The sequence below is a fragment of the Urocitellus parryii genome, chromosome 1 (assembly GCF_045843805.1).
Source record: "Urocitellus parryii isolate mUroPar1 chromosome 1, mUroPar1.hap1, whole genome shotgun sequence".
NCBI lineage: Eukaryota > Metazoa > Chordata > Mammalia > Rodentia > Sciuridae > Urocitellus > Urocitellus parryii.
Genome location: NC_135531.1, coordinates 66,877,227 through 66,891,270, shown reverse-complemented (window position 1 = coordinate 66,891,270; position 14,044 = coordinate 66,877,227). Strand labels below are relative to the sequence as shown.

The window sequence follows — 14,044 nt, the reverse complement described above, 5'->3', positions numbered from 1 at the left end:
GAGTCTAAGATTGGTGTTTTTAAGTCTTGCTTAAAATATTTATACAATGTGTATTTTCAATTTTATTATTTTTATATTTGAAGATGAATCAAATGGGTTTCACATTTTGCATTTGAACCATTTACCCTTACCAGAGGTAGGTAAAAATCTTAGCCTCTGGACCAGATAATCATATTTTAATACTATCACAAAAAATAGTATTTAAAATTTTTATGAAATTTCAATGTGTTTAGGGAAGAGGACTATATAGCATACTTTAGAAATTCAAACATATCAACCAGTAATAAACACATGTTTACAAATTAGCTTTCTTGATAAATTTTTTTTTCTGTTTAATGTTAACCAAGCAATTCTTAGTATGAATCTTTCATTATAAATATCTTTATTTTGTCTCATCTTCAAAGTATTTAATTAAAGAGGCAAGGATGGCATTTTTTTGTTTCATGGTTTATAAGCATAAGATAAATATTCTAAGGGAATGATTTAAAAACTATAATGCCTACAGAGATCAAACAATTAGAAAAATAAGGAAAAGACTGAATGAAGACTGCAATGAGCTGGAGACCAAGCTCTTACCAAGGGAGGGTGGTGGCTCTCAGCTCCCTCTACCTCCCTCTACTGACAAACTTGAACATGAGATATTAATACCACATCTTCTTATTTTATGAGTGCCAAAAATCCAGAATATTTTATAATATTTTCAAATTTTTAACTCTTGACACTTTTTTAAAAAATATTTTCTCTTCATTAAAATAACGAGATCTTAAGTCCTTGGGCTAGCAGGTGTACTTCTTAAAGATACTACCTGGAAATTTTTCTATATAAATCCACACTGGTATGTTAAGCAAGTGAAATCTGAGGTGAGAACAGTACTGAAAACAAACTTTAACTTTTTTGAAAGAGGTCACTGACTCTTCTAGTGCAATAAGAAGTGACAACACATATCCAGTTTGTATTCTTCCTGATTTCTGTTGATCACTGAAATGCAGATTACAGAATATTAACGGGGTAATTGTTACCTGTTCCTTTCTTGCAGGTATAAGTGAGATGGTAATTGCAGGGAACATCATTCCATTGACCATTCTCATGCCAAATGATCACAACACAGTCTTCTCCAGCAGAAAAGAAGCTATCTGGCTGGTTGGGTCTCCAATTTTCATATTGCTGTAAAAAAAAAAATTGAAAAAAGAAGAATAACTATTTGATGGTCAAAATGATAATCAATCTAAACAGATGGACTCAACAATTTTTGTGGAACCACATAGCCGAAATAATTTCCATGATGAAGACTTTCAAACTCAAAGTAGAAAATATATGTGTCTCATGGTGTTTGTTTAACAAATATTTATTTTTTGGCGGTGAGATATCTTTGAGGAAATTTGGTCAAGATTTCTAAGTACATAGTCCACTGTCAATTTAAGAAATTGTATTGTATTATTATCATTGAACTCCTACTGGTACCTAACAGTATCGTGGTTATTTTTTATATTCTTTAAAATGCATAAAATGTCAGACCCATTTTACTTTTTATTTTCCAAAGTACTTTATTTGGCTATTTGCTCTGTTTTCCCTACCAAATATTTCCTTATTATATTTAATACTTGGGACATTAGAATCCTCCCCCCCAAAAGCATTTATTTACCTAGCTATAAACTCAAATGTAATTACTATACTACAAAAAGACTGTATTTTTTCTTCTCAGAAAAGAAGTGGTTTTAAAAGTTTTACATATGATAAACACCTAGATTTTCCATAAAATAATCTGTGAAAAGACAAAAATTTGAAAACCTCTACATCTCTTTGGATCACTTTGCTTAGCTTTAAAGACCTCCTCAATCAAGCCAAAATTAAGATAGGAGACTAGAGATTCCAGTCATGAGAAGAAGAGAGAGAGAGAGAGAGAGAGAGAGAGAGAGAGAGAGAGAGAGAGAGAGAGTCTTTGAAGAATAATAAAATTGCAGAGAATGAAGGGAAGCTTAATGAAGTTGCTTTTTTGCCAAAACACTGATGGAGGGCGTTTTTATTTCTCTCGGGAAAACCTAATCCTGAAAGAGATGAATTTAAATCCTAGTCTAGTAATATGAATGGTACCACAGAGTCCTCCCCCAGATGGCCCCGGGAAGGATGCTCAGAGGACCATGCTCAGCAAAGCACTCTGACTGGCAGGTTTCCCTGCAACCAGGAACTGACCTTGGCTCTGAACTGGGTTTCTAATTATTTCTCTATTTTTCTTTGCTTACTTCCTTTCCCTTGTCATCCCTCACACTCTACATACCAAGCCTCTTTTTTTTTTTTTTAATTTGAAACTTCACTTTCATAGATAAGCAAATAAACAGAGGTATAAATGTCAGGTTCTGCTTGTTGCTTGTTGTTTTTAGCAGATGAATTAAAGCAGGATAAATTGTTTTTAAAAACCCAAAAGAGTAAGAATTTATTAAATTAATTAAAACATATATTTAAAATTTTCCATGATCAAGAATTCCAGAGTTTTCCAAATATTTAATTTGAATTTCACAGCCCAATAGTTTCTAACTTACTTTCTAATTTGACCTCTTAAACGAAACCAGTAAACGTCTTCAAAGGTGGAAAACTTCCAACCTCCTATTTTCAAAGGTGGAATTTTCCAACCACCCAATAATATGTGTAAAACATTCTTTAACCCACCCACATTGCCCATCTTCTTCCTAACTTTTACTATTTATTGAATTTCCTCTAGTAAAATATATGATCACTGTGGAAAGGATTTGGTTTCTTTTGTTTACTACTGGATCCTCGGTGCCACAGGAACTACATCAGGCACTAACTGATGATATTTAATAAGCAGCTTGATATTTAGAAATAACAAACCATAAAGGACATTACTTACACCTACTCTAATCAAAGATATTGCTTGCTGCTAGCAAATTGCAGGTGAGAAAAAGCAGCACAGGTTAAGCCTTTCTGCAAAATAGGTGGTGACATGTATCAATAGACTTAAAATCTTCCTGTCCTTGGACCTTGTAATTCTACTTCTAAGATTTTATCTAAAAAATAATCTGAGGCATGAAGAACAACAAATTATGGTATAGCCAGATAAAAGGAATACTATATAGCCATTAAATATTTTGTATTTAAAGAATATTTAAGGAAATAAGAAAGAGTAAAAGTAGTATTAAATTAAGATATGTAATGATACAAATTTTACACATACTCTCAGATATTTCTCTCTCTCCCTCTCTCTCTCTCTCTCTCTCTCTCTCTCTCTCTCTCTCTCTCTCTCTCTCTCACTCTCCCTCTCGCTCTCTTTCTTTCCGTGTGTGTGTGTGTGTGTGTGTGTGTGTGTGTGTGTGTGTGTGTAAGACTAAAGGGAAATACATTAAAATCTTAGAAAGCTTTATCCTAATGAGACTGTAAGAAAATATTTTATTCAATGCATTTTTGCAAATTTTCTAAGTTCTTTCAGAGTGAGCATAAATTATTTTATATCAGTAAAAAGTGATCATTATAAAATGTTCTAAAATGTTTTCAAAAAACACTCAGATTTTCTAGCTAAATTTTTGCCATGTATTTTCAACTGACATTCCCTCCTGATCTGAACAATATCAGTCTCATTTTCAAAGGGAAATGAAATTCAAATTCTATGCTACTTAAGTGATTCTTGGGGTTTAAGTTGCCCAGACCTCTGGTAAAAAATTTAATTGTCTTTGGTGAGAATTACATTTGGCTTGTAGTAATGATTTAAAACGTGTGTTCCTGTTGTTACTTGGCAGAGCTGTGGCTTAATGGTGCAGGACCAAATTTTAGCGGTATGGTTTTTATAAGAATGTCTGACACCCACAGGCATGTCACAGTATTACCTCATATCTGAGTGCTCCATTGTGCACATTTATTTTGGCTAGGATGCTTTGATTTTGCTCCATATTATTGCCAAACTGACTTAGCAAAGGAAACGCTAGTTTTCTGAACAACTTTCTTTGTTTCCTCCTTAATTCTTTTATAGCCTTATTTAACGTTACTTACAGGGAGAAAGATTATAAAAATAAATAAATAAATATGACTTCAGGTTCCAAAACATATTTCCTTTCTTTCAGTTCAATGTTAGGAAGAAATCCCTCCTCAGGAAATCAATTCTGAGTGGAATATAACAGGTCCTCTTTTCATATACAGTGCCTCTTTCTTACATATGGATATAGATTTTTGGCAGAGAGAAACTTACCACCTCCCACCTGGATTTTTTTTTTCTCTCCTCATATAGAATTATGAGCAAACAACTTGGGCAATCTGTTCTTAACTGACCCACTTCTGGCCTGGTTGGGCGCAAAAGGAATTATTCTAAAAAGCCAGCATGGGTTGGGGAAATTCATTTTAACACCTTTGATATAAACAAATGCCAGTCATGCCTAGCATATCAGTGCCTCAGGTACTCATGTTTCCCACTCCAAACCCTTACCTCTTGTTACCTCCCCATGGATAAGAATTAGACCACAAGAATTAGATTGCCAGGAAAAGAACCCTAAAATTACATTGTACTTTCATTCTCTTCTGCTGGCAGAGAAAATCATGACATAAAATTCAAAGGGTCAACATGGAGGGAAGCCAGCTCACATGTAAACTTTTCTTGCATTTTATTATAAGATAATTATTTCATATCTATTATGAAATAATAATATTATTAAATTGCTTTATTTTTAAGTTCTAATTAAATAATGAGCTCTCCATGAATGTAAAAAAGAAAAATGTCAAAAAAAAAAAAGAAAACCATTTCAATTAAATTGAATTCAGTCATTTTTCAGTTATTGTTTTCTCTTTCTCCCCCAAGTTGGATTCAAGTAAATCAGCTGCCAAAATAATAAAATGATTCAAAAAACCCTGGGCACAATCCAACAGTTCGTAAGTATGGTTCTTGGTTCTCTCACAAGAAAACTGTCTCCACCAACCAGAGTGTGAATTGAAAACCAATTCTAACACTGAAAGAAAAAAAAAAAAAAACTCACAGCAAGACTGAAGTTATTCATCACTCTACCAAAATATAAGTACTGGTTTTTCATTCCAAATAACCTTCCTTGTAAAAAAAAAATTTACTCCTCTCTCACATTAACATAAAGGAAGGTCTTTGGCAGCAGGCACAGCTTCCCAGGCAACATCCCTCACCCTGAGAGTGACTTCACACCTTTGTGAATGCACTGGTTTTCTCATAGTAGGTGGAGAGCTACTTCTCCTTTCCAGTCTCCGTAATTTTCCCAATTGATTCAGTCATCATACTGGGGGCAGGAGGTGAGGGGTAGTGTTTCCTGGGAGAAGTCTCTGCTTTCGAAAGCTATGGATAATCTTCTAAATTTAGACAGGGTCACGTCAGTTCAAGGTGAGTCCCTGTTTCATGACATAGAGTGGAGGAGGGTCAGAGAAGTTCAAGGTGAGTCTCTGGTTGATGATATAGTGTGGAGAAGGTCCTAAAGGTCATTCAGAGATACCAGGTGATCTCTCTCTTAAAGACACACTACATGGACATGATCAATGGCTGTAAAATTTCAGCAGATAAAACTAGCATTACATTATGGGCGAAACAAACTGATAAATGGGATATAACTAATTCACCTTTTCCTTATGTAGTGATGGGGAACTGACTTTCTGCTATGGTTGGTCTAGCATGTGTTCAGAATATACACAAGATTTAGAATTAAACCAGGAGCTCCCCACCTACTTTCCTTTAAAAAAAGAGTTTCCTCAGGTTCAGTTTTGATAATTGTTTGAAAGAAAACAAGGTCATCTAGTATTAATTACGGCTGAAACAGCACACCTCAGCTAGTCTTTAGGTGATAGATATAGAAGTATGTAACTGTGAAGAAATCTATGAATTATTGGGTAGAGAAGATGATGGGCTGGTGCAAGAAAGGTTCTTGCAGCATGGAATGGCTCACTTTTGCAATACCCCAAAGCAATGTTTTTTTTTACACACCAAGAGTTTTAAAGAATTATTTTTAAAAGGAAAACCTTGAGGGCACAAGGTCCAAGAATTTCTAGAACATTAGAGAATCTTGCTTTTAAATCCCTTTTTATCAACATCTTAAGACTAAGAAGTTCTAAAAGCAACTGTTTTATCAAAACTTAAGCAATAATGAATGCTTCTTCAAAATACTCAACCCATTTCATATTTTTTTTCATTGAGTTAATTTAACTTAGCCAAATAACTGCAAAGAAAATCAATGATCACTGCTTTTCCTAAAGAATCACATACTCTGTTTAGAATCTCTTGGTGTCGTTTCTCTGCTAGTTCCTAAATGGCACAATATAAATAAAAAAGAAAACAGAATTGTTGTAGACATCTAAAGTTAAATTTCATCTCCTTGGGAGTCGTAAGTTTGTGATTTACATCTCCCTCTCAGGAACACATGTGAGCATGAACACACACATGCACACATCTCATATATACACTGCCAGTATTCTTGGCATTAGGGAAAGACGTGGCTAAGCCACGTATTCACACAGACTTATGTAGCAGATAAATTCCTGGCAAAAATATAGTAGAGAAAAACCAAAATGGTCAGGAGAGTAGACGGGAATCGACCCCAAAACTGAGCTGCCCATTATATAAACTGGAGAGCTGATCCAACAATCCTAAATACTAGCCAGACACTGATTACAGTTCAAATTTGTGCTTCCTCATGTATACATGGAACTTCAAGTCTTGAATCTGTAACTACCAAGGACCTACCATAACTATATTTTTTCAACTTCAATGCAGTCATCTTGTACTGTTTCAAATTTACTATAATTTAGGTTATCTTGAATGGACAATTAAAGACTATGTTTTGGAAAAATTATGATTTTGCTGAACATGAACAATCACAAATATCCTGTTGATAAAAACTGTTATTGACACTTGTCCCAGGAGTCCCTTCTATGACACAATACATGTCATGATTTTTAGGAGAATTTACTAACTTCAAACTATAATTTGGATTTTTTTTTTTCTGTGAACAATCCACTTACTTCTCTTTGCCTACCCTCTAAACCCAGCTAATTCAATTTATAATAAGAATTTCATGGAAAACCACAAACATCTTCTAGATTCATCTGCCAAGGAAACTAGCCAAGGAAAACCTTCTGCAGGGTTCTATTACCTGAATAAAGTGAAGGTTCAGGAAACACAAGCCCTGCTCTTTGCCTTATTTGCTAGAATTGTGCTAAACAAGTGACTACACATATTAGCTTCACATGGGAATTGAAAAAAAAACTCCCCTTGTTCCACATTTCACTTTTATGTTTACAATATCATAAACTCAATACTAGAAATTTCAAACTATTTAAATTGAGAGGAACTTAGTCTGCAGAAAATACTATTGCTTCACAGATCTGGGTGGAGCTCCAGGAAATGTCAAGTTTTGCAACACAAAACATAGTAATACCACTAGAGGGCGATATATCTCCACCGTTACAAAAGTATGGCACCAAATCCTCTAACAAAATGGAACTTAGAAATCCCCAAACAACCATCATTATTAAGTCCATGTGGCAAAAAAGATCAAAGGATTATCTGTGGTGTGTCCTCCCATTTTTATGAGTGAAAGCATTTGCTGGAAGAAAAAACCTCATTTAAATGGGGTTTTCCAATATGACAACATTCTAATTCATTACTGGCCACTGTAATTATAATCTGAAATTCTAACTAAAGCACTCATCTATGTCAGTTCATCCTTTTCCCTTTTATGTTTAATATAATTTGTATGTTTAATATAATGTGATGGTTTATATCAATGTTGAGGTTTCACCAGGAGCCAAGTCAAGGCTAGAACATCCAGCTAAAATCCTTAGAACAAGGCAGATCATAAACATCTATGTACACAGTCAAAAGGTTTCCTAGATAAGATTTTAGGGGAAAACCTATCTAAATTAGCTCTGAAAACATGATACCTGTACTAAAAGCTGACTTCTATGTGTGTGATCTCTCTCTCTCTCTCTCTCTCTTTTTTTTTTAACCTGGGACCCATAGTGATATTGCTATATTCTCAGAACTACAGCTTAAATCCAAATACACCTAATGCCAAGAGTGAGCAGATAACCATCATAGAATAAAAGCTAATTCCAAGTGGAAAACATTTTCCCAAAAGGAGAGGTCTCCATTTGAAACACACATTAAGAAATCAGCTTTTCACTAAGTAACAAACTTAGAATTAACTACTCTGAGTTATCCCTAGCCGTTCAGATCATAGTTCAAATGGTCATCTGAAAAAAAGGTGATGAGGACCACTTATTACAGACATTAAAACATTTGGTAACTTTAAAATGACGTGTTTTTTTTTTTTTTTTTTTTTTTTTTTTCTTGGTGACTCTGGTGCACAATGGGCATTTGTTTGCAGTCCCTGGTGTGTTTTTAACTTTGCTTTATTTAACTTGTTCAGGGCAAATGACTTCCCTACAAGGTAGATGCCTTCCTCTGATCCCTGCTCTCTGGTCTGGGTCCTTATTTATTTATGTTTTAAGTGAGATTATGGTTTTGCTGTTGTCTTTTAGTTGAACGGGGTAATTCTCTGACCCACAGCTGAAAATAAAAGAGCAGCTTTGTTTTAAAGGAGAAAGGGACATTTGTTTTGATATCACCACCCTATGCCTGCATCCTGGAGTTGGATTCTACCAACGTGAATATGCTGAAAGGAAGAAAAACTAACTCAGGGTCTCCTGATAGTTGTTAAAGTGGCAATATGCCCATTATTTTCCTAGCTGGCAAATCCTCTGTGCAGGAGAGACAAATTGGCTGCTCCTGAGTACAACACTAATCTTGTGTAATAGTGTGAGCTCACTGCCTTACAAAGCAGTAATTATCAACAGCATTTTCAGAGGGATGTGAGTTACTCCCACTGTGAGACCACTGTGAAACAGGGGGCCCCAGGCAGAGCCCCACAGAGCAACTTGCATTTAATCCACGCAATGAATGGTGCCAGTGGGTCCTTTCACCCAGCTGTTTGCAGGGATCTTCAGTCATGAAATGCTAGGGATCCAAATGTGAGGAGAGAGGAGAAAGTGCCAAAACTCATTCAACTATTTCTTGGGGGAGGGTGCTTTTCCCATGGTTATGCATTTCCTTAGACTAAGTAGCAATTAAATTTAAACATCTGCGTGTGATTCTAAAGTTTCATAAAACCCTGTTGGTAAAACATCTCTGAGAGGGAACTGCAGTGTTGATAAGTTTCCTTCTTTTTCTTTTTTCTTTTTTTCAGAATAATCTTGTCAAGTGTGAAATGATTTTCCAGTGTAGGTAATTATTGTTTTTCCAGCTGTTCAACCTATCACTAGCTATCTGAACTCGGTGGAGAGGGGTTTTGTGTTCTAGAACTACCCTATGACTCCGTAATTCTCATGCAGATTCAGAAGAACCAGTTCTTGATTTCAAATCAAATTAAACTGCAGCACAAGTAAGATTTTTTCATTATGAACTCAGTGGTCTTGGGTTGGAAGGAATCTGGGAAGTCTTCCACTCATTAGAAATATGTTAAAGAATGAGGAAAGAGCATATGTTTTTCTTGGCTGTTAGGTTAATACAATGAAGCCTGTGACGTTTAACATAATTAAATTAACATTGATAATGCAGTGTGACTTGTTCACAAAGAAGTGGCATTTGGCTTGGAGCTAAAACCACACCACAGCTGACACATCTGCAAATATTTTATGGGAAGTCTCCTGAGAGTTTCAGGTAGAAAATGGAAAACTTAAGGGTTTGGGCTGGGGGTAGAATTTTTAAAATATATTTTTATTTTTCAAATGATCCACAATAATTATATGGGTTCATAGAGTATGAAGTAGCATTTCAATACATGTATGCAGCATGTGATAGTCACATCAGAGTAATTAGTATATCCATCGCTTCAAACATTTATCTTTTCTCTGTATTGGAAACATTTACTCTCAACAAGTCATTTTAAATATTTTTTAAAAAGACAAAAAAAAAACCTGAAGTTTTTAATGAGAGTCTTTTGTTTTACATTATTTTCTGCCAAACTATGTGCAGTCCTTTCAAACAAGCAGAAACCTGCAAACAAGCTTAGAAAGCACCGGAATGAGTTAATACTCCCAATTCTCTTTTCAGTGTCCAAGACATCTGGGAGAGGAAGGAGGATAGGAACTTTTGTGTTTATAGAAGGGTAATAATGATACATTCCTGCAGAAGAGGAATAATGGTTTATGGCCTATGACTTTTTACTTCTTTGCTCTGTCCCTTGTAAGAGTCTCTTTCTGGCTTATGGGCTATTCTTTATTGTTTCTATTTTTTTTTTTCCAAAGCTGTGATGTCTCACAATAGTTTGCTTAATAGAATGATGTGTTGTCTCATGAAAGAGGAAAAGAAGTCTCTGGATTTAAAGTCAGATCCAGACCTATCTGGCAATTCCTGTGCCTCAACTCTAATCACCTAGGAGAGGAGGGCAAGTCATATCACACTCCAGCAATACAAGCTTGCCAGGATGCACTACGCCAATCAAAATGAAAAAAGAAAGTTCAGTTATCTTCCAGAAATATTTTTATGTAGAACTTTTAAGTACAAAAGAAAAAAAATTGTACAATAAGTTTTTCTATTCATCAGTCTTTTGTGGCTATCCATCATAACCACCGTGGTGCACCTTGAGTTGGCTACAGCTAGAAAACAAGACATTTATGGATCTGTGAGTCCATGAATTGTTCTAGAAATTCCTGACTAGATTCAGTCAAATACAGAAGGGAGGAAGTCTCTGTTCTCTCCCAACAGAAGACTGGAGAGTGATTAGAGGAGGACAGAACACTTCCTCTCAGAAAGTGAAGCCAATGGCTTAAGAGGGGTAGACATGGAGCACTAACAAAATAGAAATGACTGGAGTAAAAAATGCAAAGATGTAGAAAATGTGTGTGTGTGTGTATATGTGTGTGTGTGTGTGTGTGTGTGTGTGCATGCTTAATATTTAAGAATAAAATTAGGGCTTCTTTACAGAAAAAAAAATCAAACCTTCCAAAAGTCCCTCCATATTATAAAGGAACTAGATTTTATTCACTCTTTAATCTCTGGACATTGCCATGTAAGGAGTCAGTTTTCTTTGAAGTAAACATGTCTAATCCACTAAAGTGGCCAATCACAGGAATCCAGGTGAACTTTGATGGTGTTGGGGTGGGAAGGAGGAGAGAAGAGAGCACAGACCTTTCTCCATGGCCTCATGTAGAATACCCCTATGATAACTTTATTCTTGGGGGTCAAAGAAAAGAAGTGGTAAGATGGCAAGAGCCTTAAATCTCTGAAATCACTAGGTGAGCTGTCACACACCTAAAATCCCAGAGGCTGGGGAGGCTGGACAGGAGAATAGCAAATTTGAGGCCAGCCTCAGCGACTTAGTGAGGCCCTAAGCAATTTAGTGTTACTCTTTGTCAACATAAAAAATAAAGAGCCAGTGGCAAAGCATCCCTGGGTTCAATCCCTAATACAAAAAAAAAAAAAAAAAAAAAAAAAAGCTGAGAGCCACCGTATGATTTTAACCCACTAGTTGAGGAGGAGCATTACACAGAGTTGTGTGGTTAAGGCACCTAAGAATTCCCACTACCTCCTAAATTGTGCTGTCCCATGGACACGATATGGTTTTCAGTTGGAAAAAAACTCTGACAATTATTTTGCCAGGAAGTACATAGACAGAGAAATATAAATGATTCCAAAATGTTTCTTGATGTCTGGCTTCCTCTGTGCTAGCATGATAAACTTCAGACAGCGGATCAATAAATGAAGTTCTCACTTACATATAGCAATCAAATCATCCTTGGCCAAGCAGTTCAAAAAATCAAATGGGCTGATGATATTTAGGAGTGTTATTTCCTTTTACTTATTTCACTACATTTGGATATAAATGATAAAGATTTTTTTTTAAATCATGTTTTTCTTCAGAAAAGACATTAAATATGTGTCTAATTCAGGGGGGAAAAATTTTTCTCTCAAATTTTTAAGTAATTGTTGTTTTCTTACAGATTCATAGAAAATTTGCCCTGATATCACTCAGACATATAGGAATGGCAGAAGCCAAAGTACACTTTCCATCTTTAACCTTTGAAGTTCTTTACAAAGGTATTCCTAGGGGACAGTCATGGACACAACTGTTATCATTTCCAATAGAAACATTTGTTTCCTTTGGGATTAATACCTGTTGCAAGATATTATGTTCACCTATAAACTTCTGTTATTGAGGAATATATTTTTTTTCTTTTTGTCATTTTTGAGAATCTATTAGGTTTTACTTACTTGTGCAACTGTAAGTAGAGTTTGTAATTTGGATAAACAAGAATTGTCACAAAGAGATTCATCTGCAAGACTTAATGTGATTATTTCAGGATTCAAAAGATACAGTGAGCAATGAATGCCTTTTGATTATCATGTGTTCACTCAGAAATATTTATAAAGTATCTATTCTATGCAAATTATCTACTATTTTCTGGAAAAAATAGAGATGGAAGTTAACCCCTGCTTCAGAAGGGTCAGTGTCAGGGAGTTAATCCCATGGGGCTCTGTGCTACAATGGGAATAGAATGACAGGGCCATGGAGCACATAGGAGGAGCTCCGATCATGCCAGGTAGGAAGGCCTCTGGGAGGAAGGAGACTCTTGGCTGCACAGGGCTTCTGTATGTTCTGAAATGAAATCAGAACCGGGGGTAAGAACAGGCTCAGCACCAGGGTAGTATGTGTAAAGCCCCACAAGAGAGGTCATGACTTACTCCAGAAACTGATGGTTTTGAGATGCTATAGCTTAGAAGCTGGCAAATAGAGTTGCTGGGTTCTGTCTGTCATGCTAATAATTAGAATTTTATACCAAAAGCAAAGGGAAGACAAAGAAGAATTATAAGGAGGGAGCAAGAAGAGTTCACAGCCAGGGGAGAGTTCTTCACTGGCACCTGAAGGCAGAGCTGAGAGAAACACTTCAGATGAGTCATTCAGTTAAGAACTGGTCAAAGAAACAACTTCAAAGTCAGCTAATAGTATAGATGCTGGATAAAGTTCTCCATCTTTAAGATGTGTTTAACTAGGACAGTTCAACTTAGCGTCTTTGAAAATAATGTGGGTGCCAATGAAAGAAATGCATAATGGGAGTTTTTTTTGTAAAGGTTTCTAGTAAAGCACTGGGTTTGTTTCACTGTTAGGGATCAACAGTCAAGTTAAAGAATAACTGCTTAGGGGAAACCCAAGTGACAAAGTGAAAACTGCAATGTGTTAAAGAGAAAGTAACTTAAACAAAAATCACAAGGTTCAAGCCTTTTGTGAAATTTATTGGGCAAATACCTCAAGTAAATAATGAAGGTGGTTCCTAAAATATAACAAAAACAAAAATTTGGTATTTTATCAACAATATCAACATCATATTATAGAAGCCAATAACATGGAATGAATCAATCAGAATCTGAAGAATAAAGAAAATTTAGATGATTTGGCCAAACGATATCACTAATTTAATATAAACATGAATTGAATTAGTCTAGCTATCAAGCATAATCATGTTAAATATGACATAATTATACCACAAGCTTATTGGAAGTAGAATATAATTATTTTAATAAAAGAAATCATTGAAACCAATATCTAATATAAACTTGTTTGTTTTCCCTGAATCATATAACGGAACACCAAAAGATAGTAAAAAGTAAATACCAAAGTCTCTTTTTGTCTTAGCACTGTTTTAACACCCAACAAGGATAAGGTCTAATAAATCTTTCAAACAAAAAAATGGAGAGAGAGAGAGAGGGTACAGAAGAGGAGAAGAATCTTTCTAAAACATAAACAAAGTCCATAGATGTTGCATTCAGTCTAGTTAACACCATTTCAAAGTGTAAGCAGATACTGCTCACCCCAGAGAAGACCTGATGAGCTATTAGGGATATTTTCAAAAGCAAGAAACTTGGAGTAAACAGCGAAACAAAGGAGAACTATTTTACTCAAAGGCCAGCACACATATGGAACCTGTTAAGGGGATGGTGATTGTGGAAAGAAATACAAACGGGTTTAAGAGACACCTAGGCTGTCTCAGAAAGGAAGGGGGACAGAGGAAAGGGTGGATTCAAAAAGCAGGAAAGTGG

At 35.4% G+C, this 14,044-nt stretch overlaps 1 protein-coding gene across 3 annotated transcripts in view; it reads right to left on the bottom strand.

The window, feature by feature from the left end:
- Vcan (versican) overlaps nucleotides 1–14,044 on the bottom strand; it is a 90,544-nt gene that overhangs the window by 6,180 nt on the left and 70,320 nt on the right. For all 3 annotated transcript variants that reach the window (XM_026394558.2, XM_077800491.1, XM_026394559.2), the window contains one exon: nucleotides 1,020–1,164. In XM_026394558.2, coding sequence (XP_026250343.2) covers nucleotides 1,020–1,164 — 145 coding nt within the window. The remainder of the gene's footprint in view (nucleotides 1–1,019; nucleotides 1,165–14,044) is intronic.